We start from the raw sequence: 27,525 nt of genomic DNA on the forward strand, positions 1-27,525 counted from the left end.
ATAACCAAAAACAAATAGATCAGATAAATAATACAACTGTCAGTTATTATGCATAAAAGTGGTTTCAAAATCCAATATCGCATTTATACACAAGGGTCACTACTTTTAATACTAACTCTTGTTTCCTTCTCTGCAGCTACTGTCAGACCTGAGATTCTCCTGAAATCGTTTGTTTCAAATCTCTGACATCTGCAGTTCTATATTTTATTTTATCGTTTCATTTTAACCAAATATTGACAACTAACTTTAAAAACACGAAAAAGCTTTGCTTAAAAACAAAGACACGAAAAGGATACGATCTTCACTCCAGAACACCTCACTCACCAAATTCGCAGCCTTCGCCATCTTAAACAACCGCCACTCCCATCGTGCACTCCGTCCACCGAACACACCCGGTCAGCTCACAATAAGTCCCACCCACTGCCCAGCCCCGCCCATTCACCTCAGCTCTGCCCCTTCCAACCTGTTCCACCTCTGCCCCACCCACCGCTCAGCCCCGCCCCTTCCAGTTAGCTCCCCCTCTGCTTCGCCCATTCACTTCAGCCCCGCCCCTTCCAGCCTGCTCCTCCTTTGCCCTGCCCATTCACCTCAGTTCAGCCCCTTCCAACCTGCTCCTCAGCCCCGCCCCTTCCAACCTGCTCCTCCACTGCCCCGCCCCCCACCGCTCAGCCCCGCCCCTTCCAACCTGCTCCTCCTCAGCCCCGCCCCTTCCAACCTGCTCCTCTTTTGCCCTGCCCATTCACCTCAGTTCAGCCCCTTCCAACCTGCTCCTCCTCAGCCCCGCCCCTTCCAACCTGCTCCTCCTCTGCCCTGCCTATTCGCCTCAGTTCTGCCCCTTCCAACCTGCTCCTCCTCTGCCCCGCCCCCACCACTCAGCTCCGCCCCTTCCAACTTGCTCCCCCTCTGCTCCGCCCATTCACCTCAGCCCCGCCCCTTCCACCTCGTTCCTCTGAGCCCCGCACAAGCCTCCGTCCTTAAACCCCGTCGGGTCTCTCAGATAATAAAACAAAAACAGATATTTCTGGAGAAACTCAGCAGATCAGGCAGCATCTGTGGGAAGAAAGCCCACTCCCCGCCTAAATCGACAACCTTTATCTGCATGACACTTAAATCTTCTTGTCTCGTGCTCGCCCCGCCCCTAGACCCCATGCCCTCTGCCCTCCCCCTTCAGTGCCGTAGGGGAGCGAGTACTACAATACCCAGAAGGCTTTGCGTTTGATGCATTTCCTGCGTCGAGGGCGAAAGCTGACAATAAGTCGCCTGGAAAGGTTTATTCTTGTAGGGATTAGTATATATCTATTTTTCTTTGTTGATAGTGTATAGTATTTGTGTCTGTGTTGCTGAAAGAAGGCTCAAAACTAAAATGGAAGATGGTAAAACGGAGAATATGAAGGATTTAGTAGACCGGCTGACATTGGGTGTAACCAGAATACTAGGTGAGTGCAGGGCAGTTACCGTTACCATGGAAATTAACAGGTGAAGACGGGCGTATATAAGGCGAGGGTTATGCTGAGCTCTCTTGGTCATCACGCATAATAAGATTGGTTTGAGTAACATTACTAAAGATTGTAGACTCATGTAAGTAAAATTAAATCCAATTATTTGATCTCCCTCTGTGTATCTTGATATGACTGAAAATATTATGTATCTTCCTGTAGCTGGTAATTTCAACACAGCGTCCCACTCGCTGTCCTAGGTATGCTGCAATGCTCGAGCAAATCACAGCACAAACTGGAGGAGTATCATCTCAACTTCAAACCAGGCACTTTATAACTTTCTGGGCACAATATTGAGTTCAACACCTTCCTGATGAAGGGCTTTTAGATTTAGATTCCTTACAGTGTGGAAACAGGCTCTTCGGCCCAGCAAGTTCACACCGACCTTCCGAAGAGCAACCCACCCAGGCCCGTTCCACTACATTCCCTAACACTGTGGGCAATTTAGCATAGCCAATTCACCTGACCTGCACATTTTTGGACTGTGGGAGGAAACTGGAGCACCCAGAGAAAACCCACACAGAACTGGGGGAATGTGCAAACTCCACACAGACAGTTGCCTGAGGTGGGAATTGAACCTGGGTCTCTCGTGCTGTGAGGCAGCAGTGCTGCCCACTGTACCACCCCCATTTTCCTGCTTCTTGGATGCTGCCTGACCTGCTGTGCTTTTCCAGCACCACTCTGATCTAAACTCTGGTTTCCAGCATCTGCAGTCCTCACTTTTGCCTACCTTCAGATTGTGAACCATTCCTTCTCTTTTAGCTTTGCTGGTTACATTTTCTGTCGCCCTCTTATCCCTTCCCCACTCCAGTGGGACTATCCTTTCCCGTCTGGCAGTTCAACACACCATTGTTCTACCTTTCTCATATTCCAATCACTTAATCTGAACTTTCAACATCCTTTCTTTCCCACCTCAACCCCTCACCTCACCTGCCACTTTTGCATAAATACTGTCCCCTCCACATTTCACTTTAGTTCTGATGAAGAGTCATCTAGATTTGAAACATTGGCTTGCTTTCTCTCTATGGATGCTGCCTGACCAACTGTGATCTCCAACATTTTCTGGTTTTAGAGAACAGGACAACACAGGAAAAAGCTCTGCAATCAGCCATGTCTGTGCCAACTTTGCTGTTTTCAACAAATCCCATCTGCCTGCACATGGTCTGTATTCCTCTATTCCCTGCCTGTTCATGTGTGAAGTGCCTCTTAAACATTGCTACCATCTCTGCTTCTACTGCCTCCAAGTAGCATGTTCCAAGCATCTAAAAACCTTCTATAACGAAGCTGCCATCCTGACCTAGTTTAGTCTACATGTGACTCCATGGTTGACTCTTAACTGCCCTTTGACATGATCTAGCAGCCAATTGCTAGAAAAGAAGAAAGTATTGGAAACAGATGGATCACCTGACATTAACCTTAGTACCAGAAATTACAATGGCAAAATCAAATTCTGGATTAGTGGTGCTGGAAGAGCACAGCAGTTCAGGCAACATCCAAGGAGCAACGAAATCTACGTTTCGAGTAAAAGCCTTTCATCAGGAATAAAGACAGTGAGCCTGAAGCGTGGAGAGATGAGCTCGAGGAGGGTGGGGGTGGGAAGAAAGTAGCATAGAGTACAATGGGTGAGTGGGGGAGGGGATGAAGGTGATAGATCTGGGAGGAGAGGGTGGAGTGGATTGGTGGAAAAGGAGATAGGCAGGTAGAACAAGTCCGGATAAGTCATGGGGACAGTGCTGAGCTGGAAGTTTGGAACTAGGGTGAGGTGGGGGAAGGGGAAATGAGGAAGCTGTTGAAGTCCACATTGATGCCCTGGGGTTGAAGTGTTCTGAGGCGGAAGATGAAGTGTTCTTCCTCCAGGTGTCTAGTGGTGAGGGAGCGGCGGTGAAGGAGGCCCAGAGCCTCCGTGTCCTCGGCAGAGTGGGAGGGGGAGTTGAAATGTTGGGCCACGGGGCAGTGTGGTTGATTGGTGTGGGTGTCCCAGAGATGTTCCCTAAAGGGCTCTGCTAGGAGGCGCCCAGTCTCCCCAATGTAGAGGAGACCGCATCGGGAGCAATGGATACAATAAATGATATTAGTGGATATGCAAGTAAAACTTTAATGGATGTGGAAAGCTCCCTTAGGGCCTTGGATAGAGGTGAGGGAGGAGGTGTGAAATCAACCCTGTTGACCCTGAAAGGTCCACTTTATTAACATCTGGAGGCAACTGCCAAAGTTAGGAGAGCTGTCTCTCAGACTAGTCAGGCAACAGTTGTCATGGCCACACTCACTGAATCATAACTTACAGGCAATATCCCAGATACCATCATCACCACCCCTAGATATGCCCTGTCCCACTACCCAGCATAGGTAACGGCAGAGTGGAAGGATACATTTCTACACACGAAAGGTGATAGATGTTTGGCACACTCTTCCACAAATAGCAATGGATCCTGGGTCAGTTGTTAATTTTAAATCTGAGATAGATAACTTTTTATTAAAGCAAGAGACAGAGGTATGGGCCAAAGGTAGATATAAACAATTTGGCCACACATCAGCAACAATATCATTGAATAGTGGAATATTTTCAAGGGGCTGAATGGCCTACTCCTGTGCATATGAGTGCAGCACCAACAGAACTCCAGAAGCTTGACACCATCATGGACAAAGCAGCTCCCTTGGTTGGAGCAACATCGACTCCCTCCACCCCTGGTACTCAGTAGCAGCAATGTGTACTATTTCCAAGATTCACTGTAGAAATTCATGAAAAACCCTTCAAGAACACCTTGCAAGGGGAAGGAAACTGCTTACCTTTCCTGGTCTGGCGTGTTTCATACCCACAGCAATGCGGTTGACTCCCTTTGAGCAATTAGAGACAATAAATGCTGGCATCACCATTGATGCTCACATCCATGAATGAATTTTAATAACTTCCATCTGGAAGGATACAGAAACATACATGGATACAACACTTTCTGCAAGTTCCCTCCAAGCCACTCATCATCATCACATGGAAATATACATATTCCTTCAGTGTCACTGGGTCTGAATCTGAGAATTCATTCCCTCGTGGTATTGTTTATCCACATACAGCACATTAGCTGCAGCTGTTTGTGCAGAGAACTGACCACCTTCTCGAAGGCAGCTAGGGAACAGTAATAAGTGCTGACCCTGCCAGTGATGTCCATGTCTGTGAGTGAATTTAAAAAAAAATTCACCCAATATGTTTTTATAGGGGTACTGCAGAACAAAGGAGAAAGTGAGGACTGCAGATGCTGGAGATCAGAGCTGAAAATGTGTTGCTGGAAAAGCGCAGCAGGTCAGGCAGCATCCAAAGAGCAGGAGAATCGACGTTTCGGGCATGAGCCCTTCTTCAGGAATGAGCCTCATTCCTGAAGAAGGGCTCATGCCCAAAACATCGTGCTTTTGGATGCTGCCTGACCTGCTGCGCTTTTCCAGCAACACATTTTCAGCTACTACAGAAAAAAGTATAACATTAAGCTACTGTAGGAGATGTTAGAACAGGTGCATATACTTTTGGTCAAAAAGAGAGGTTTTAACAAGGACCTTAAAGGAGGAAAGCAAGATGGGGAGGTGTCACCTTGGAATTTCAGAAGTTAAATCCTAGCCAGCTGATGACATGACTGTTGGTGGAATTATTAAAGCTAGGAAAGCTAAATGAGATGAGCACAAATATCTCAACGCAAAATATGTCACAAGCAGGTGAGAATGTATGAACCAACTCCTAATTTATCAATCTTCTTAGTTACTTTCAACAAAGATTAGTCAGTTTTAGACTATACCTTTCTGCACTTAAGGTCAGAAGTCACACAACAGCAGGTTATAGTTCAGCATGTTTATTTGAAATCACAAGCTTTTGGTGCCCTGCCCCTTCGGGTGAAGTGAAGTGAAGTGAAGTAAAGCATACAACCACAGAATTCATAGGCAGAGAGATCAATGGGCAGAGAGATCAAAAGATCATACAAATGGTGTGAGTAGAGTGTTGCTGGGTTGAATAATAAGCCTCTGCATGTAATCAAAAGTGTCAGAAGGTGTGAGCAAAGTGCCAACAGTAGAATAGTGAGTGAAACGATAACCTATAATCTGATTAATTGAGGCAGAGAGATAGTTACAAAAAATTGAAAATAAGATGGTGCTGGAATATATATCTAACATGTTATCCAGCCATTTAGTTGAAGAATTGCATGCTGAGGGTCTAACCAAAGTAACAAATAAACCAAAACTGTATAAACTAACTAAAGTGGAGAGATCATAACAAGCTATCGAGGTGATGGTGTGAAATCAGAACACGAAAGAAGATTTTACAAATACAGAACAGTATGGTGGGGTTACATGTAGCACAATGTGATCCCAAGATCACAGTTGAGGCCATCTTCCTGGGTATGAAACTTTGGCGATCAGTTTCTGTATGACAGTTCTGCATTGTTGTGTATCTCAAGGCTGCCTTGGAGGACATTTACCCAAAGTTCAAGGGTGAATGATCTTGATCGCTGAAATGTACCCCGTTAGGGAGCATTCCTGTCTTGCGATTGTTGCGCTGTGTTCATTCATCTGTTGTAGGATCTGCATGGTCTCTATGAAATACCATGCCTCGGGGCAGCCTTGCCTGCAGCATATGTGGTAGACAACATTGGCCAAGTCACATGAGTCATAGAGATGTAAAGCATGGAAACAGACCCTTTGGTCCAACTCATCCATGCAGGCCAGATATCCTAAATTACTCTAGCCCCATTTGCCACGCTTGGCCCATATCCCTCAAAACACTTCCTATTAACATACAGATGCCTTTAAATATTATATTTGTACCAACCTCCACCACTTCCTCTGGCAGTTCATTCCATACACACACCATCTTTTGCGTGAAAAAGTTGCCCCTTAGGTCCCTTTTAAATCTTTCCCTTCTCACCCTAAACCTATGCCCTCTAGTTCTGGACTCACCTAACCCAGGGAAAAGACCAACTATTTACCCTATCCATGCTCCCCCCCCACCCCCCCCAATGATTTTATAAACCTCTATAAGGTCACCTCCAGCCTCCGACGCGCCACGGAATACAGCCCCAGCCTATTCAGTCTCTCCCTGTAACTCAAACCCTCCAACCCTCGAAACATCTTTGTAAATCTTTTCTGAACCCTTTCACATTTCACTACGTCCTTCCTCTAGAAGTGAGATCAGAATTGCATACAATATTCCAAAAGTATCTGCCATGTATGTAGTGGATGGTGTTCCCAAGTGTGATGATCTGGCATGCCTTGCAGAGGTTGCTGTGGCAGGGCTGTGTCGCGTTGTGATTGATGTTGTCCTGAAGGTTGGGTAGTTTGCTGCAAACGATGGTCTGTTTAAGTTTTGGCAGGTAAGAAGTGGGGAGATGGGGATGAACTTGGTGAGATGTCTGTCGTTATCGATGGCATGTTGAAGGCTGTGAAGAACATGACATAGTTTCTCAGTTCCAGGGAAGTGCTGAAGGATTGTGTCCTGTGTCTTCTGAGGTGGTCGTTGTGATTTGTGGCTGTGGCATGTCAGAACTGGCGATCGATGAGTTGAGCACCATATCCCATCCTTATCATAGAGAAGTGCAGCATAATGAGGTTCATCCAGACATAAGGAGCAGCAATGAGAACCAGGTTTACACCCCAAATGCCAACATTTTCATTCCCAAGTTTGAGCAAAATTTCTTTGCTGCACAGGACCTTCAACCAATGCTATACACCACATACATCAACAATGTTTTCTTCCTCTGGACTCATGGTGAGGAATCACTGAAACAACTACACAATGATATCAAAAAGTTTCATCCCACCATCAGATTTACCTCTTCAAAATCAGTCTCATTCTTGGACAAACACATCTCCATCAAGGTTGGGCACCTCAGTACTTCACTCTGCCGCACACCCACGTATATACTCATGATGCTACACTTCTCCAGCTTCTACCCGAAAGAGGCCATCCCCTACAGACAAGCACTATGTACATACAGGATCTGCTCAGACAAGGAGGAATGTGCTAGACACCTACAGCCGCTGAAAGACCCCTCATAAGAACGGGATAAGATGCTCAACTCATCAATCAACGGTTCCAATGTGCCACAGCAAAAAACCGCAATGACCTCCTCAGGAGACAGACACCAGGCACGACTGATACAGTACCTTTCATTGTCCACTACTTCCCTGGAGCGGAGAAACTATGCCATGTTCTTCGCAGCTACCAACGTGTCATTGATGACAACCAACATCTCGCCAAGATTGTCCCTACGTTCCCCACTTCTCGCCTTCAAACAACTGCCAAACCTTAAACAGACCATCGTTTACTGCAAACTACCCAGCCTTCAGGGCAATGTCGACCACACAACTCTGCCACAACTCTACAAGACATGCCAGATCATCGACATAGTTCCTATCATCTCATAATGGAACACCACCAACCACGTACGTGGCAGGTACTTAGTTGACTCGACCAATGTTGTCTACCTCTTATGCTGCAGGCAAGGATGTTGGTGAGACCATGCAGATGCTACAACAATGGATGAATGGATACCGCGTTACAATTGCCCACCAGGAATGCTCACTCCCAATCTGAGAATGCTTCAATGGTCAAGGACATCCAGTCTCCAATCTTCGGGTAAGCATCCTCCAAGGCAGCCTTCCAAATACACAATAACTTAAAATCGCCAAACAGAAACTGATAGCCAAGTTCCGTACCCATGATGATGGCCTCAAATGTGATCTTGGAATCATGTCATGCTACATGTAACCCCCACCATACTGTCCTGTATTTGTAAAATCTTCCTTATGTTCCTGTTTTGACACCATCCCCTTGATACTTTATGATCTCTCTACCTTAATTAGTTTGTAGAATTTTGGTTTCCTTGTTACTTTGGTTAGACTGTTGGTTTGCAACTCTTATACTCTTATCATGTTATTCCAGCTGTTTGGTTTGTCTCCAGCACCACTTTTGTTTTTAACTTTTTTGTAATTATCTCTCTGCCTCAATTAATCGGATTGTAGGTCATCCCTTCACTTACAATTCCACTGTTGACACTTTGCTCACATTGTCTAATGCTTTTGATCACCAGCAGTGACTTATTATTCAACCCATCAACACTCCACTTCATTTGTATAATCTTTTGCTATCTCTACCCAATGATCTCCGCTTATAAATTCTGTGCCTGTATACTTTTCTTCACTTCACCTGATGAAGGGACAGTGCTTCAAAAGCTTGTAATTTCAAATAAACCTGTTGGACTGTAACCTGGTGTTGTATGACTTCTGACCTTGATCTTATCCACCCCAGTCCAACACCTCCACATCATTTCTGCAGATAAACCATAGCTTTATTGTTAAGGTGCAAGTTACAAGATTTTCTTGAGTGAAAGAAAGAGCACTTGTTTTACCTGCTAATCTCAATACCTGCGCGCAGTAACTTGGGCCCAGTTTCACACAAAAGCACAAAGTTAAAAGGTAATAGTGTCCAGTGCAAAGGTAAAAAATGGCTTAAAAGAGTCCTTTGGTGTTTTTGAGGCACATGATTTTGGCCTGAGACTGCAGTTAATAGTGAGTGTCTTAGACCATCAGCAATCAAGAAAATTGCAATTTTCTTTTAAGTTATTGGTTCTCAGGGTCTTCTCTGCATTCAATGCTGCCTTCTTGAGAGAGTGCCTCCTCATGCTGTGTTTATTCTGGTCTGCCAAAGTAAAAACTCTTTGTTTATATAATCCACCTGCTGAAGTTATCATTTCAAGCTTGATGATTGCACTTGTGAGGATTCTCAATGGTATAAATAAAAGGGTCTTTTCTGCCTTCCCAACAGTGCCTGGTTGACTGGCAGCACTGCCTTTGAGAAATGTTGATGCCAGGTCAGACTACCTTTGGTCTAATCTATATCAGTTTCTTGAAATGTACCTAGCATGGAAGGTCAGGTGGTCCCTTTGGCAATTTTAAATCTGCTGGCGGGATACAAAGATCATCGACTATGTTTTGTATCATCATGATAGTATTCATATAAAATCCAAGATAGGAACATTGTTATCAGTCTGAAGGGTGCAACCATTTTATTGGGATTGTACTACAGACATCCCAACAGCCAAAGAGTGATAGTGGAATAGAATTGTGGACAGATTATGGAAAAATGTAAAAATAACAGGGTTGTGGTGGGTGATTTTAACTTCCACCTTATTGACCAGGACTCCCTTAGCGCCAAAAGCCTCAATGGGGATGGGATTTGCAAGGTGTTCCAGGATTTTTTTTAAAACAATATGTAAATAGTCCAACAAGGGGAGGGCCCACACTAGACCTGGTATTGGGGAATGAGCCTGGTCAAATGATCAAAGTTTCAGTGGGAAAGCATTTCGGGAACAGTGATCCATAATTCCTTAAGTTTAATTCAAATTTATAGATAAGGAAAAGAGTTGTCCTCATGTGAAAGTACTAAATTGAGGGAAGGTTAACTACAACAATATTAGGCAGGAACAAGGGAATGTAAAATGTAGATTTAGAATAAATCCACATCTGATATGTGGCTGTCTTTTAAATGGCAATTGACTAGTGTTCAAGATCCACATGATACTGTGAAAATGAAGGATAAGGATGCAAGATATGGGAATGTTGGATGACAAGAAATTGAGAGCTTAGTTCAAAAGAACATTCTGCTCTGTATGATTCTAAAATAGCAGAATATGTAAGGTTTAGGAAACTGAAGACAGACAGAGCCCTTGATGAATCTGAAGTTAACAGGAAATAACTCACAAGGACTTAGGTTGGCTAAAAGGGACCACGAAATGTCTTTGGCAAACAGGAGCATACGGTATGAAAATCAGCAGATATGTCGCAGTTGCATAGAACTTTAGTTAGGGCACATTTGAAATATTGTATACAGTTCTGGTTGCCACACTAGCAGAAGGAGGTGGAAGCTTTGAAGAGGATATAGAACCAGTTTACCAGAATGTTGTCTGCTTTGGATGATATTAGCTATGAGGAGAGATTTGACAAGCTTAGTTTGTTCTCATTTGAATTTTAAAGGATTATTAGAGGCATGGATAATTGCTTTATTTTTCCCAAGATAGAAATGTAAATTACTAGGGGATGTAGGTTTAAGGTAAAAGGGGGTGAATTTAAAGGAAATATGAAAGGCAGGTTTTTTACACAGAGGGTGAAATGTGCTGCTAGGGGAGGTGGTGGAGGCAGATATATTAGCAACGCATCTTGACACACATACACACGGAGGAAATATATGGGTATGGAGACAAAAGGTTTTAGTTTTGAAAAGAATCATGTGTTGGTGCAGTCTTGATGGACCAAAGGACCTGTTCCTGTGTCATACTGATCTTTGTTCTTTGTAGTTTTGACCAGAAACTCTATTGAAATGTCTATAAAAGAGAGTTTGGCTGTTTCCAATAACATTAATGTCTTGTTGTTTGCACTACAGCCCTTCAGATGGTCTGATGGAAGACTGTTGACCTGAAATATTAATGCAGAATCACAATTGTTACGGAACAGAAGGTGGTCAGTCAGGCCATTATTTCTGCACCAATTCCGTTACCTAGTGCCAATCTCCTGCCTTTTTCCCATATCTTTGCAGAATGCACAAGTCGATTGGAAAATATCTAATAAAGGTGTCTACAAAACCCATTTACCAATACTTTTGACGTTTTTAGAAAGTCGCCCAGGTGTGACAGAAGTTAGATATGTAGAAAAGGAACCAGCAGAGCGTCATACGATTATCTCGTGGGAACAGGTAAGCAATCTCACATTTGAACGTTGGATCTAAATTGTATAGTCTTGACTTATTATTTGAAGGGATTATTTTAGATCATGCTTTCAACTTCCATTGTTCTGCCCCTGTCAAAAAAAGCATCAAGTTAATTGGATTTCCTAAACAAAGAATGAAGTTGATTAAGGTGTGATGAAGGTATAGGGGTGTACTTTAACTTCTAAGAGAGTGAAGGACCTAGAAAGCACACCGAGTGCTGGAGAATTTACAATGTACCTGGGTTGCTATGAGACAAAAACAAAATCAAATTTGGCCAATCTGTTTAAATTATATTCCAAGATACTAAATTCTAATCAAGTTCGAATTTGGTATTTTGACAATATTAAAATTGTCAGGGCTCCTGATGAAGGGCTTTTGCCCGAAATGTCGATCTTCCTGCTCCTTGGATACTGCCTGACCTGCTGTGCATTTCCAGCACCACACTATGGAAGCCACCAACACATGCAGATTGCAGCAGAATAGGTCTCTTAAAGGTACCTTTATCTATCAATTTCCTGTGACACAGGAACCTTAAGAAGAAGAAAAGAAGACTGAGGAAGATACAAAGAGAAGATTCGACAGTTGGCTGGTTTTGAAATTTGAATTTTTTGGTCAATCTTAATCAGACATTTAATCGGGCCAGTATTATAGAAGAGAAAGTAAAAGATAGGTTAGAGAAAGGAGTTATAAATAGTTGTTAGTTAAGTATTCTCTGTTAGTTTTTTTTAAAAAGTTGATAATTTTTACTTTAAGTAGTGACCTTTGAGATAGTTATTGGCCTGTCGAATTTTAACAGATTACAGCACAGGCTAAATCATTTCTGTGTTGCTGGTTTAAATTAGCCAGGCGGGGGGTGGGGGGGGGGTTACCACGTGTCACACCAATTTGGGGGCTTTCTTCAGAGTTTTGAATTGGTTTATACAGATTTAAATGTCAAGATTCTTCCACATTAAATGAGAAAGATATTGAAGCCTTTTTTATTTCAATTGAAAAAGTGAATAGGCAGATGAAGTGGTCACAGGATTTATGGGTAATACTAGTTCAGACTAAACTGGTAGGCAGAGCTAGTGAGGTATTTGCCACACTGTCAGATGAAGGGTCAAGATATTATGAAGTGGTTAAATAGGCTATTTTAAGTGCTTATGAATTGGTACCAGAAGCTTATTGGCAGTGGTTCAGAAGGAACCAGGTCAGACTTATGTTGAGCTCGAAAGAATTAAACATAGTCATTTTGATAGCTAGGTGTGTGCTTTAAAAATAGGTAAGACCCTTGAGGCTCTCAGAGATTATTCTGCTGGAGGAGTTTAAAAACTCACTTCCAGAAATGGTAAGAATTCACATGGCGGAGCAGAAAGTTCAGGAAATGAGAAGGGCTGCAGAATTAGCAGATGAATACATGTTGGTGCATAAGACAAGCATCTGACCAGAATTTTGTCCTGTGAGGGACAGAAGTTGAGCGAAGGGGAGATCCCACACTACGAAACCAAGAATAGAGAATACAGATAAGAATTTACCACAGGATAATAAAAAAGCTCAAGAGGGTGGAAAGGAGGTGAATGGCCTCAGTGTTTCCACTGTAGTAAAGTGGTACATGTGGTAAAGTCACAATGCTGGTCATTAAAGAAAGGCACGATGGGGAAGAATGTGGTAAAAGAAGCTAAGCCAGTGGCATTAGTGAAGGTAGTAAAAAAGACCCTAGAAAGAGCAGAGAAGCTGCAGGAGAGTGCACAGCCTAGGCAGGAGCTGGGTATGGAGTTAGTACCTGATATCTACAAAGAATCCACCTCTGGGTAAAGTTTAATCAGAAAGAACAGGGAAAGAAGGGCAAGAAGGTATAATTTTGAGAGATACAGGATCTAACCAGTCACTGATAATGAGAGATGAGCAAATATGCATTCTTTCTGATCTGTTACCCAAGAGTGTGCCGATTTGTGAGATAGATGGACAGAAATTTAGTGTTCCCCTATGTAAGATCAGGTTGGAGTGCCAACTCAAGACTGAAGAAGTAACAGTGGAAGTGATTGACGGAGTATCAGTTCCAAGAATTCAGTTTTTTCTTGGGAATGACTTGGCAGGATCCAAGGTGGGAGTGACCCCACTGTTATAGAAAAGCCCAAGGAAGACCAATAAGCTGAGTGGTTAAAGTAGAAGTATCCTGGTATTTTCCCAGACTATGTAGTATTCAGATCCCATGTTCATAAGTCACAGCATGATGTGAAAAGTAAAGAGAAAAATGAAGAAGTTGAGGTTCAGTTAGAGACACCCTGTTTGACGTAATGGTGCAGGGAAACCTGAACAGGCAGAGAGTCCGACAGAAGTGTTTAGTCCTGAAAGGTTTAGAGACTTGCATCAGCAAGACAAGACGATAAAAGATATATATGTGGATACGTACTCCAAAAAGGAGGAAGAGAATATTCAGGAGGGTTATTATCTGAAAGATAGAATCCTAAGACGGAAATAGACACCATGGCAGGTTACTGCAGAGGAGAAATGGGCTGAAGTGCACCAGACTTTGTTGCCAGGATCATACAGGCAGGAGGTCTTACGGGTAGCACATGAACTACCTGTAAGAGGTCTACCTAGGTGTACGAAAGACCCAGGCTAAGGTACAAAAACATTTTTATTGGCCTGGAATGCGCGAAGATGCGGTGAACTTTTGCCGTATGTGTCATACATGCCAAATAGTAGGTAAGCCACATGCGGTAATAAAACCAGCACCTTTTGTGCCAATTCCTGCGTTTGAAGAGCTTGTCACATGGGTTAAAATTGATTGTGTAGGTCCCCTCCCAAGAACTAAAAGTGAGAACCAGTACTTGTGAACCATAATGGATGTGTCTTTCAGATTTCCGGAGGCAATTCCATTACAGAGTATCACAGCAAAAAAGGTGGTAGAGGAACTAGTAGCTTTCTTCACACGGTATGGGATACCCAAAGGTATTCAGTTGGACCAAGGGTCAAAGTTTACTGCTAGGTTGTTTTAAGGAGGTTATGGATCGCATAGGTGTACAGCACTTTAAATCCAGTGCGTATCATCCTGAATCCCAGGGAGCTTTAGAAAGGTGGCATCACACCTTGAAGACCATGTTGAGAGCATACTGTAAGGATTACATGATTAGGATAAAGGTATCCCATTTGTAATGTTTGCCATTAGAGATGCTCCAAATGAATCTACTCAGTTCACTCCCTTTGAGTTAATATTTGGGCATGAAGTGAGAGGCCCTTTAAAATTAATTAAAGAAAAATTGACAGGACCAAAATCAGAAATCTCACACTTAGATTATGTATCGGAGGTGAGGGAGAGACTAAATCAAATAGGTGACTTAGCTAAACAGCACCAAAAGAAGGCACAGTGTAGAATGAAACAGGTGGCAGACAAAAGCTCTGAGACCCAGACGTTTTCTCAAGGGGGAAGACTTGTTAGTATTGTTACCAGTGATAGGAGATCCCTTCAAAGCCAGGTTTAGTGGTCCCTATCAAATTGAGGAAAAATTGAGTTAAGTGAACTATCTAGAAAAGATGCCAGATAGAAAACGAAAAGGCATCAGGTATGTTATGTGAACATGTTGAAACCATGTTATTAGTAGAGAGAAAGAACTGGAGAAACAGGTGTTAGTTACTGCCTCGCAGAGTGAGGAATCAAATCTAGGTGATGTGAATTTTGATGTGTCTCAAAATAAATTAAAAATGAAGAAGTCCTTGAGGAGTGGGATAGGTTAGTAAGCTATCTAGCTCTTGAGCATAGAACGCAGTTGAAAGATTTTTTTACTGCAGTATATGGACATATGTAAGACAGGGAGGACTAATGCTTTTGTACATGAAGTAGACGAAGGGAATACTGCTCCAATAAAACAACACCCCTATCGGTTTAATCCGTTCAAATTCAGACAGGTCCCGAAGGAGATGGAGGCCATTCTTGATGAGGATATCATCAAGCCAGGATGAGTGGAGTTTGCCGATTGTCTTAGTCCCCAAACTGAATGGGACTCAATGATTCTGTGTACATTATCGGAAGATCAACACCATTACAAAATCAGACTGATATCCAACTCTTAGATTGGAGGACAATATGAGAAAATCGGACAAGCCTGTTACGTCACCAAGTGCAACTTATTGCATAGTTACTGGCAGTGAAATAAATTTTTGCGTTTGTATCTCCAAGTGGGCTATGTCATGAATGGAATGAAGAACGCATCCACCACATTTCAAAGACTCAGAGTTGAACAGAGTTGTGGCTAGGCTAACAAATGAGCTATATCAATTTAAAGGGATGCCTTTTGGAATCCCGTGTCGTAACAATTCTCACTTGGTATACTAAACTTGAGAGAAAACATCTATAATAAATAGAAGATGTCAGTGCATTACTAATCCAAAAAAAATGAACAAATCTAAGCATTCTGTCAAAGGAACAATTGTATTGATGGTTGTTTAGACTTGTGACATTTTTCACTTTTAACAAAGCACTTGTAACTGCTGCCAATACAATATTTTAAATGATAGAGCATCATGCTGTACATACAGAATATAGAATTGTATTACATAGCATCATGGTTAAATAAGTCATTACTGCTTTTTGCTGATGTTTGCCATGTTCAATTTACAAGGACCAGCGGCATGATGCAAATCAGCTTTAACCAGCATTTGAACCTTAAGCACTTTGCGTATTTGCAGTGCACATAGAGTGAATGAAATTATTGGAATTTGTAAATGCATTCTTTGTGTATTTGACCCTTCAATGTCCTAGAATTTAGCAGATTTGGATTCACATTTTCACACATCAAATTGATGCTGATTTCACCAACCAAGGTTGTTGTCTCAGGCATTTTATAATTGTAGCAATGGTATGTAGTTCATTTTTTACTGCTTGCAAAGTGCCCTGCCAGGACTGCTGAGTCCCCGGACTGTAATTAGACATATCCCTTGACCATGACCAGCCCAAACGGATTACAGACCCAATTTGCGAACAACAATGACACTGCAAACTATGATTTGGAGGTGCCAGTCTCGGACTGGGGTGTAAGTTAAAAATCACACAACAGCAGGTTATAGTGCAACAGGTTTATTTGGAAATACTAGCTGCTCCTTCATCAGGTGGTTGCGGAGTATAAGAACATCAAGACAGAATTTATTAGCAATGGCTTACAGTGTGATGCAACTGAAATGATATATTGAAAAAGACTAGATTGTTTAAGTCTCTCATATTTTAGAATGACCATATTGGTTTCAGTTCTTACATATGTAAATCCCAGAACTTTTTTTTAAAAAGTTACATTCTCAAGTGAATTGTAACAATAGGTGCAATGTTGGCCCAGATAATGCATTGAAGGTGTGAGGTGCCCTGTGTGAGGCTGTCTGTGCCCCAGTGTTCAGATTGATTCTATTTCTAAAAAAGGGATTTACAGAATCTTATATGGATTCATGCAGTTTTTGAGCAAAATAAAATGTAATTCTGCAAGTACAAATTCACCCCACAAACTTATGTATAGTGTGGGTGTGGAGGGGCATGAGTGTCTGTGAGAGAGTATGTGTATGTGTGTGAGTGTGAGTACAAAAGGACCCACTGCACTACAGACACACATACACGCACACTTCTGCAGACCGATACCCTCTCACATACATACTCGCACCCTCACAGACTTATACCCCTTTATATTCACACACACACAGATACGCGTACTCTGTGAGAGATTATTTTTAACACTTCAAAGTATGGATACTACGAACTTGCAGGTCAGCACTGACCAACTTAGTGCTGAGACAGTAAACAAGGAACCCTGAAATGCAGCTTGGTCCAATCCTTGAGCTGGAAGGCTGTCTCTCTGCACAAAGTGTCCCTGCAACAATGAACGCTCAGACCCAAGTAAAACTGTGATATTGGTTGAAGAGATTTCAAGCATTTCAGGAGATGAGGGATTTTAAGGTCTAGGAAGGGAGGAAGGAATGAAAGGAGCCTTCTGGTCCAGTGCCCACAATCCATATAGGACATGCTCCAAAGATAGTACTATCTTCCTTCCTATCCTTTTCTAAACCTTAAATTTAATTGCTGGTGGGTCCCACAATGCAGGTCTGTACTTCCTGAAAGCCCTACAAGTTGATCAGAGAGATGCCGTAATAGTCCTGTGAAGCTGATAAGTAGCAAATGCCAGTGTCCACAAATTGCATGTGCTGTGCCCTTGGATCATGCCCTAAGAGGCTGTTTTATAGGTGAGGAACATGGAGGCTCTTTGGGACAAGCAACAAGCTGATGTTGTCAAGTACCTACTCTGACTTACTTCTATGCTGAGAATCTTTTGGTGTCGAGTTTGTTCACAGCAGGGAGGATAAGAAGCTGCATGTTTATTGAGGTGGGATGGACAGTTACTAAGGCAATGAAAGGAACCTTTCTGATTTGAGAAAGTTATTTTTAGAAAGTCATGCAGGATACTTCGGAAGTACAGACCTGCACTGTGGGGCCCACCAACAATTAAATTTAAAGTTTAGAAAAGGATAGAAAGTACTATCTTCGAAGCATGCTCTTTACGGATTGTGGGCACTGGACCAGAAGGTTCCTTTTATTCCTTTCATAAGACATAAATAATAATCTCCATTAAAAGACAACTTGCCATCCTAGCAAGAATTTCATCTCATCACCTGAAATTTAGTTAAATGATGCAGCAAACTGCTCCCAACATCAAGTAGGCCTCATCATGCATCTTGCGTAATTCTGTCACATTTCTTACCTTGCCCATGTCATTCATGCTCTATAAGATTCCCCCAATGTGTTTTTGACTTTAATAAGAGTGATTTTAATGCTATAAAAACATGATTAGAGGACTTAAACTGTTTCATAAATATGGACACAGATTTGTTCAAAGTGAAAAGGCAGTTTGCTGCAGTAGTTTACAAAAGCAGAGGAATCATGAGTAGATTTTCTGAGGAGACAGTTAATGATGAAAGATTTGCAGGGAACAATACCAAAAAAAGAGGGAACATTTGGACCAATCATATGGGCCAGCAAAAGAGATTGTGTGCTCAGCCACTTAATCAAAGGTTGAAAGTCAAGGTAGCAGGATATGTATCACAGACAGCATGAGCTCAGAAACAGCATAAAAGGAGATTGTAGAAATAAAGGTATGAGTTCAGGACTAGAATCCAGGAACCCTGGGGATAGCTCTGCATTGAGGACCTAGAAGGAAGGGTGGCCAAAGCAGCTGAAATGAGCTTACACCTATATAGTCACTGAAATATTCTGCTATTTATGTTTGCAGAAGAATTGTTGCTTACTCCCAGAGGATCTGAGGAACTTTTACCAAATGACTGATGGCTTTTTGATGACCTGGAGTATAAAATTTGATGGTAAGGCCATTGAACTTCTGTTGTGCTTTTATGAGGTCAAATTATTTTCCATTTGTATTGGTCAGTCACCCGGAATTGCGCATGGGTGCTCAGTATACTGATGAAAAGGGGTTAGAAAGTAGCACAGCATATAGAAATAATTAATTTCCTTTTTTTTAATTATCATGCATTCTGATGTTGTTATATATCTACTTAAAAATCCTGTAACCTTGGATGAAGGGCCCAGTGAATTCTCAGGCCCAAGTAAGTCTATGGTATTGGGTGAAGAGGTTTCAAACATCTTCGGAAGTGAGGGGATTTAAGGTCTAGGAAGGGAGGAAGGAGTGAAAGGAACCTTCTGGTCCCAGTGCCTACAATCCGTAAAAGGTATGCTTCAAAGATAGTACTGTCTTCCTTCACATCCTTTTATAAACTTTAAAAATCACTGTCCATATCTTTCCATCTACCCATGCCAAGCATATAATGGCATCAGCAGGTAATATTGAGATTAATTGAGATTTTAGCAAACAATAATTCCACTTCATGGATCACTGCAAACATTAATGCCATCTCAGCTTAAACTTTGAACCAATGTCCTATCTGCTTGTTAGGTTTATGTATAAAATTCTCCAGGAAATGATTTTCCCTGACGCCCTGACCAAAATTTATTTGTTATCCCAACATCAGCAAAACAGCATAATTCATGTCATTGGAATTTGTTTGTTGCTCAGTGCACCTATCAAATAAGAGACAACATTTAAAGATTAATTAATTGGCTGTAGTGTGCTTTGGAATGTTTTGATTAAATTAAAATCTCTATTTGAATTTCTACGTTAAGGTTCCATTGGTAGATTTTCTTTTGGTCTAAGTGTTTCATAATTTAGATTTGGAATAGAATAACATCAAGGTAGTAGGGGAGTAAATTATCATTTGTGGTTTCATTTTAAAAAGAAAATTAAACATAGAGATCCAGTATAACCTAGTTATACAGTTCTGTTTAGAAACAATCAATTAATATTTAAACTAACTTTTACCTCTCTGCAGTGTATGTCAAAAAATATCCATTGGTGTTGCACATTGAATCATAAATTTTTGGGGGGAGAAATACATTAGTAGCCTTAATTACCTTGATTCCACCTTGAAATGAAGCTTGAGTGGTATTTGCATATCAGCAAAATCAAAACTGAATCACAATTTTGTTGCAACTATCAATTTTTGAATGTGAAGAAATTTCAATGAAGGAATCAGTTATGTCATCTTTCTGTGATTGTTCAAACAATAAGATTTTAAAGCTAATACTGCTGTAAGATATGAAATTATGTTGAATCAAGAGTGTTATAAGACAGTAATATTCATTTTTGTTTTTGATTTCTCTGACAATAAAATAGTATTTCTGTCTTAGGCAATAACATGCAGTTGGGAACAATGGTAATCAATAGTATTTCAACACTCTGTCGACTGGGCACAACATCTGTTTACAGCTTGCCTAATTCACCAACTCTGGATGACCTCGAAAATGATACAGATGATGAAGGTACTATTTTGGAAAGTAATAGTTCAATAACAAGATAGTTTTAAACCTGTTATCTGTCAGTATTTACGTGACAATGTGAAAAATTGCCCCGGCATGTCCCATCCATGAAAAGCAGGACAAATCCAATTGAATTGGCCAATTAAAATCTGATCTGTCAACATTCAATAAAACATAGAATGTTACAGCGCAGTGCATGCCCTTCGGCCCTTGATGTTGTGCCGACATGTGAGAATAATCTGATGCCCATCTAACCTACGATATTCCATTGTTATCCATTTGTATTAAATGTCCTTAACATTGGCGAGTCTACTACTGTTGCAGACAGGCCGTTCGACACCCCTACTACTCTCTGGGTAAAGAAACTACCCCTAATGTTTGTCATAAATCTATTACTCCTCAATTTAAAGCTGTGTCTCCTCATATTAGCCTTCACCATCTGAGGAAAAAGGCTCTCACTGTCCACCCTATTTAATCCTCTGATTATCTTATGTGTCTCGATTATGTCACCTCTCAACCTTCTTTTCTCCAATGAAAACAGCCTCAGTTCCCTCAGCCTTTCCTCATAAGACCTTCCTTCTATACCAGGCAATGTCCTTGTAAATCTCCTCTGAACTCTTTCCACAGCTTCCACATCCTTCCTATAATGCAATGACCAGAACTGCACACACTACTCCAGGTGTTGCCTTACCAATGTCTTGTACAGCTGAAGCATGATTTCGTGGCTCTGAAACTCAATCCCACTACCAATAAATGCCAACACACCATATGCCTTCTTAACAACCCTATCGACCTGGATAGCAACATTCAGGGATTTATGCACCTGGACACCAAGATCTCTCTGTTCATCTACACTGCCAAGAACGTTACCATTAGCTAGTACTCTGCATTTCTGTTTCTTACTCCAAAGTGAACTACCTCACCATTTTCCACAGTAAACTCCGTTTGCCACTTCTCAGTCCAACTCTGCATCTTATCTACATCCCTCTGTAACCCACAACATCCTTCAGCACTATCCACAATTCTGCCTACTTAGTGACATCTGCAAATTTACTAACCCATCCTTCTATACCCACATCCAGATCATTTATAAAAATGGCAAACAACAATGGCCCAAAACAGATCCTTGCGGCACACCACTGGTAACTGAACTCCAGGATGAACGTTTCCCATCAACCACCACACTCTATCTTCTTTCAGCTAGCCAATTTCAGATCCAAACCACTAAATTATCTTCTATCCCGAAACTCCATATTTTGTGCAATAGCCAACCATGTGGAACCTTATCAAATGCCTTTCTGAATCCATATACATCACATCAACTGTTTTACCTGCATCTACCTGTTTTGTCACCTTTTCGAAGAACTCAATAAGGTTAGTGAGGCATGACCTATTCTTCACAAAACCGTGTTGACTATCCCTAATCAAATTACTCCTTTCCAAATTATTATAAATCCTATCTCTTATAACTCAGTATATTGATGAAGGGGTCTTTAACAATGCTATCAAGTAACATGGAAATGTATAACCTGCTCACCAATAGTAATCAGCTTCTGGTCTCATTACAGCTTTGGTTTAAACATAGACAAAAGAGTTGAATGTCAGATGTAAGATTAGCATGATTGTTCTTCACTTTCAAGGTAGCATTTGCCATAAACTAGCCCTAGTAAAACTAGAGTCAATGGGGATTGGGGGAATACTCTCCATTGATTCAAGCCATGCTGAGCACAAGAAACATTGTTGTCCAAGGACAAGGTGTTCCCCAGGGTACTATACTAGGCCCACCCATCTTCACCTCCTTCCTGAATGACTTATCCATCATAAAATCAAACATGGAGGCATTGTTAATAATTGCACAATTTTCAGGACATTTTGTAACTCTTCAGAAACAGGAGCTGTCCATGACCATATGCAGTAGAACCTGGACAATGTCCAGATTTGGGTGATAAATGACAGGCAACATTCACACCATGTAAGTGACAGGCCATGACTCTAACTATCTCAGACTAATATTCAAAAGCAATCCTCCGCTGTCAAAGTCTTGAGGGCTGGCACTGAACAGAAACTGAAATGGACTTGCCATATAAATACTGTGGCTACAGGAGTGAGACAGTAGCTAGGAATTCTGCAGTAAGAAACTCCGTTCTTGCCTACCCAATGCCTGTCTAAAACTACAAGATACAAGTAAGGAATGTGCTGGAGCACTGTCCACTTACCTGGACGGATACAGCTCCAAATATTGATTGGAAGCTCTTTAGATCAAGTAGATTGGACGGGGCAGTATTTGTGCAGTGTGATCAGGAAGCTTTTCTAACTCAGTATGTAGATTGTCTGACCAGAGGGGAGGCCATATTGGATTTGGTACTTGGTAATGAACCGGGACAAGTGATGGGCTTGTTAGTGGGTGAGCATTTTGATGATGGTGACCACAATTCTGTGACTTTCACTTTGGTCATGGAGAGAGATAGGTGCGTGCAACAGGGCAGGTTTTGCAAATGGGGGAAGGGTAAATATGATGCTGCAAGACAGGATCTGAGGAACATAAAGTTGGGAGCATAGGCTTTCAGGGAAGGATGTCATTGAAATGTGGAACTATTTCAAGGAACAGATACAACGTGTCCTTGATGTGTATGTAACTGTCAGGCAGGAAAGAGATGGTCGTGTGAGGGAACCTTGGTTGACGAGGGAGGTTGAATGTCTTGTAAAGAGGAAGAAGGAGGCTTACATAAGGTTGAGAAAACAAGGTTCAGACAGAGCATTGGAGGGATACAGGATAGCCAGGAGGGAGCTGAAGAAAGGGATTAGGAGAGCTAAGAGAGGGCATGAAAAATCTTTGGCGGGTAGGATCAAGGATAACCCCAATGCCTTTTATGCGTATGTGAGAAACATGAGAGTGACGAGAACAAGGGTAGGTCCGATCAAGGACAGTAGTGGGAGACTGTGTGTTGAGTCGGAAGAGAAAGGAGAGGTCTTGAATGAGTACTTTTCTTCAGTATTTACAAATGAGAGGGACCGTATTGTTGAAGAGGAGAATATAAAACGGACTGGTAAGCTAGAGGAGATACTTGTTAGGAAGGAAGATGTGTTGGGCATTTTGAAAAACTTGAGGATAGACAAGTCCCCCGGGCCTGACGGGATATATCCTAGGATTATGTGGGAAGCAAGAGAGGAAATTGCAGAACCGTTGGCAATGATCTTTTCGTCTTCACTGTCAACGGGGGTGGTGCCAGGGGATTAGAGAGTGGCGAATGTTTTGCCCCTGTTCAAAAAAGGGAATAGGGATAACCCCGGGAATTACAGGCCAGTTAGTCTTACTTCGGTGGTAGGCAAAGTAATGGAAAGGGTACTGAAGGATAGGATTTATGAGTATCTGGAAAGACACTGCTTGATTAGGGACAGCCAGCACGGATTTGTGAGGGGTAGGTCTTGCCTGACAAATCTTATTGAATTCTTTTGAAGAGGTGACCAAGCATGTGGATGAGGGTAGAGCAGTGGATGGATTTTACATGGATTTTAATAAGGCATTTGATAAGGTTCCCCATGGTAGGCTTATGCAGAAAGTCAGGAGGCATGGGATAGTGGGAAGTTTGGCCAGTTGGATAGAGAACTGGCTAACCAGTCGAAGTCAGAGAGTGGTGGTAGATGGTAAATATTCAGCCTGGAGCCCAGTTACAATTGGAGTCTTGCAGGGATCAGTTCTGGGTCCTCTGCTGTTTGTAATTTTTATTAATGACTTGGAAGAGGGAGTCGAAGGGTGGGTCAGTAAATTTGCAGATGATACGAAGGTTGGTGGAGTTGTGGATAGTGAGGAGGGCTGTTGTCGGCTGTAAAGGGACTTAGATATGATGCAGAGCTAGGGATGAAGAGTGGCAGATGGAGTTCAACCCTGTCAAGTGTGAGGTTGTCCATTTTGGAAGGACAAATAAGAATGCGGAATACAGGATTAACAGTAGGTTTCTTAGTAAGGTGGAGGAGCAGAGGGATCTTGGGGTCTATGTTCATAGATCTTTGAAAGTTGCCACTCAGGTGGACAGAGTTTATAAGAAGGCTTATGGTGTATTCGCGTTCATTAGCAGAGGGATTGAATTCAAGAGTCGTGAGGTAATGTTGCAGCTGTATAGGACCTTGGTAAGGCCACATTTGGAGTACTGTGTGCAGTTCTGGTCGCCTCATTTTCGGAAAGATGTGGAAGCTTTGGAGAGGGTGCAGAGGAGATTTAACAGGATGTTGCCTGGAATAGAGAATAGATCGTACGAGGATAGGTTGAGAGTGCTGGGCTTTTTCTCATTGGAACGGCGAAGGATGAGGGGTGACTTGATAGGGGTTTATAAGATAATCAGGGGAATAGATAGAGTAGACAGTCAGAGACATTTCCCACGGGTACAACAGAGTGTTACAAGAGGACATAAATTTAAGGTGAAGGGTGGAAGGTATAGGGGGGGATGTCAGGAGTAGGTTCTTTACCCAGAGAGTGGTGGGGGCATGGAATGCGCCGCCTGTGGGAGTGGCAGAGTCAGAATCATTGGTGACCTTTAAGCAGCAATTGGATAGGTACATGGATAGGTGCTTAAGCTAGGACAAATGTTCGGCACAACATCGTGGGCCGAAGGGCCCATTCTGTGCTGTATTGTTCTATATTCTATATTCTATTTAGCCATCAAGTTCTATATCTCATTGACAAATTTTTAAAACTGTCTGTATAGACATGCACATAACTTAGAAGAAAGTAGACCATTTGGTCCCTTGAGCCTGCTCCACTGTTCAAAAAGATCATGACTGATATGTTTATGTTCTGGATCAGTGGTGCTGGAAGAGCACAGCAGTTCAGGCAGCATCCAAGGAGCAGAGAAATCGACGTTTCAGGCAAAAGCCCTTCATCAGGAATAAAGGCAGTGAGCCTGAAGTGTGGAGAGATAAGCTTGGGGAGGGTGGGGGTGGGGAGAGAGTAGCATAGAGTACAATGGGTGAGTGGGGGAGGAGATGAAGGTGATAGGTCTGGGAGGAGAGGGTGGAGTGGATAGGTGGAAAAGGAGATAGGCAGGTCGGACAAGTCATGGGGACAGTGCTAAGCTGGAAGTTTGAAACTAGGATGAGGTGGGGGAAGGGGAAATGAGGAAACTGTTGAAGTCCACATTGATGCCCTGGGGTTGAAGTGTTCCGAGGCGGAAGATGAGGCGTTCTTCCTCCAGGCGTGTGGTGGTAAGGGAGCGGCGGTGAAGGAGGCCCAGGACCTTCATGTCCTTGGCAGAGTGGGAGGGGGAGTTGAAATGTTGGACCACAGGGTGGTGTGGTTGATTGGTGTGGGTGTCTCGGAGATGTTCCCTAAAGCGCTCTGCTAGGAGGCGTCCAGTCTCCCCAATGTAGAGGAGAGACCGCTTCGGGAGCATTGGATACAATAAAATGATATTAGTGGATGTGCAGGTAAAACTTTGGATGTGGAAGGCTCCTTTAGGGTCTTGAATAGCGGTGAGGGAAGATCTGTTTTTGTTGAAAATTCAACATTAAGCTGCTTGGGATCCATGGTGTCTTGGCCGTGGGGATTCAGAGTCACCTTGCCCATAGAAGGTGGAGGGTAGTGGTGGAAGGGTATTTTTCAGGCGAGAGGTTCATAACTCGTGGTGTTCCACAGGGATCCATATTGGGACCTCTACTATTTATGACATATATATAAATGACTTAGATGAAAATGTAGATGGGTGTGTTAGTAAGTTTGCAGATGATACAAAGATCGATGGAGTTGTGGGTAGTGTGGAACTTTGTCAAAGAATATAGCAAGATAGAGATCATTTGCAGATATGAGTGGAGAAATGGCAGATGGAGTTTAATCCATGTAAGTGTGAGGTGCTACATTTTGGGAGATCAAATGTTAAGGAAAAGTATGCAGTTAATGACAAGACTCTGAACAGCATTGATGTACGGAAGGATCATGGGGTTCAAGTCTACAACTCCCTGAAAGTGGCCACACAAGTAGATAGAATGGTAAAGAAGGTGTGTGGCATGCTTGCCTTTATTGATTGAGGAATTGAATACAAGAGCCAGAATATCATGTTGCAGCTATATAAGACTTTGGTTAGACCACGTTTGAAGGATTGCATTCAATTCTGGTCATCACGTAACAGGAAGGATGTGGAGGCTTTGGAGTTGGTGCAGAAAAGGTTTACCTTCTAATCCAGGCAGCATCCTGGTATGAGCTATAAGAAGAGGCTAGAAAAAAACTCGGATTGTTTTCTCTTGACCAGCAAAGGCTGAGGGGAAACTTGATGGCAATCTGTAAAATTATGAGATGCATAGATAGGATTGATGGTCAGAATCCATGCATTTAAGATGAGAAGGAAGAAGTTAGAAGGAGATGTGAGGGGCAAGTTTTTTTTTTACAGTGGTAGGACTCTGGAACACACTGCCAAGATGGTGGTGAAGGCAGATGCATTAAGAGTATTTAATAGACTTTTAGATAAGCATGTGAATGTGCAAGGAATGGAGGGATATGGACCAAGGGCAGGCAGAAGGAATTAATTGCATTTGGCATCATGTTCAGCACAACTTCGTGAGCTGAAGGGCACGTACCTGTGCTGTACCTTTCTATCTTGTATTCCTATCAAATCCCAATCGCACTTTGTTTCCTTACCTTACAGAAATTTATCGATCTCCACCTTAAAATATTCAATGATGCCTGTCTCTCCGACCTTCAATATGTGGTCACATCAATGCCATTACAACTGAAGCATACTGTCTTTACTTTTATGCTCCAGGTTTAAATGGCTAAGATGTATTTACAAACCATTTGATCCAAAGTAGCCAACCAGTAATAGTTACATGGCCCCATGGCTCATGAGTAGCTATAAAACCAGTGTAAAAGCATGATGACCATTATTTCCTGTGAATCTACTCTACAAGAATGGTATATTCACCAACATTGAAATTAGAGACTTCTTGGAACAAATGTATCCTTGGTTTTTCCCTTGAATACAATATGACAGCACATATTCTATTTTTATTTTGACATGAGCAACTTAAAGCTTGAATTGTTTCGCTTTACTTCTCCTGCAAACCTTCAAGATTTACAATTGCACATTTTTTTATGTAAAGCCAATAAATTATCTGATTCCTTTAGTAAATATCAGACCTACACAACTTGGCAAACTCATTTTGACAAAACTTCTAGCTCTTCAAACTGAATGATTGCAATGGGAATATAAATTTCACACACTTTTTATAAGCAACTAAGCAGAAAACAGTTTAAAAAATTATTACTTAGTGCAGCTGAACTAGAAGGTATAGCATAACGTTTGAAGTTGGTCATATAGAAGAGTTTGAGGATTGTGTGTAACACACTGATGAACAGGCTAATATTAAAGTTCTGTTGAATTTATTTTCATTATCGCATGCCACTGAAAATTTATTCAAAGGATTTGCATGTTGTCAACAAAAGCCATAGAAATATCAGTAAG

The 27,525-nt window shown here is 42.1% G+C and overlaps 2 protein-coding genes across 7 annotated transcripts in view; one reads left to right on the top strand and one right to left on the bottom strand.

The window, feature by feature from the left end:
- The window catches only part of kiaa1328 (KIAA1328 ortholog), a 179,900-nt gene extending 179,543 nt beyond the window's left edge, over positions 1-357 (bottom strand). For 3 of the 5 annotated variants that reach the window (XR_009645001.1, XR_009645000.1, XM_060829544.1), the window contains exon 1: positions 297-351. Coding sequence is in view for 1 of the 5 variants with exons in the window: in XM_060829544.1 (XP_060685527.1) it covers positions 297-345 (49 nt within the window). In the remaining 4 variants the exon portion in view is untranslated. Of the gene's footprint in view, positions 1-296 lie in introns of all 5 variants that reach the window. The other 2 variants (XM_060829546.1, XM_060829545.1) reach the window with 2 other exon arrangements.
- An 898-nt stretch (positions 358-1,255) lies between these two features.
- The window catches only part of tpgs2 (tubulin polyglutamylase complex subunit 2), a 51,472-nt gene continuing 25,202 nt past the window's right edge, over positions 1,256-27,525 (top strand). For both annotated transcript variants that reach the window (XM_060829562.1, XM_060829569.1), the window contains exons 1-4: positions 1,256-1,436; positions 11,141-11,220; positions 18,480-18,567; positions 19,949-20,080. In XM_060829562.1, coding sequence (XP_060685545.1) covers positions 1,364-1,436; positions 11,141-11,220; positions 18,480-18,567; positions 19,949-20,080 — 373 coding nt within the window. In that variant the 5' untranslated portion in view covers positions 1,256-1,363. The remainder of the gene's footprint in view (positions 1,437-11,140; positions 11,221-18,479; positions 18,568-19,948; positions 20,081-27,525) is intronic.

The sequence above is a fragment of the Hemiscyllium ocellatum genome, chromosome 1 (assembly GCF_020745735.1).
Source record: "Hemiscyllium ocellatum isolate sHemOce1 chromosome 1, sHemOce1.pat.X.cur, whole genome shotgun sequence".
Taxonomy (NCBI): Eukaryota; Metazoa; Chordata; class Chondrichthyes; order Orectolobiformes; family Hemiscylliidae; genus Hemiscyllium; species Hemiscyllium ocellatum.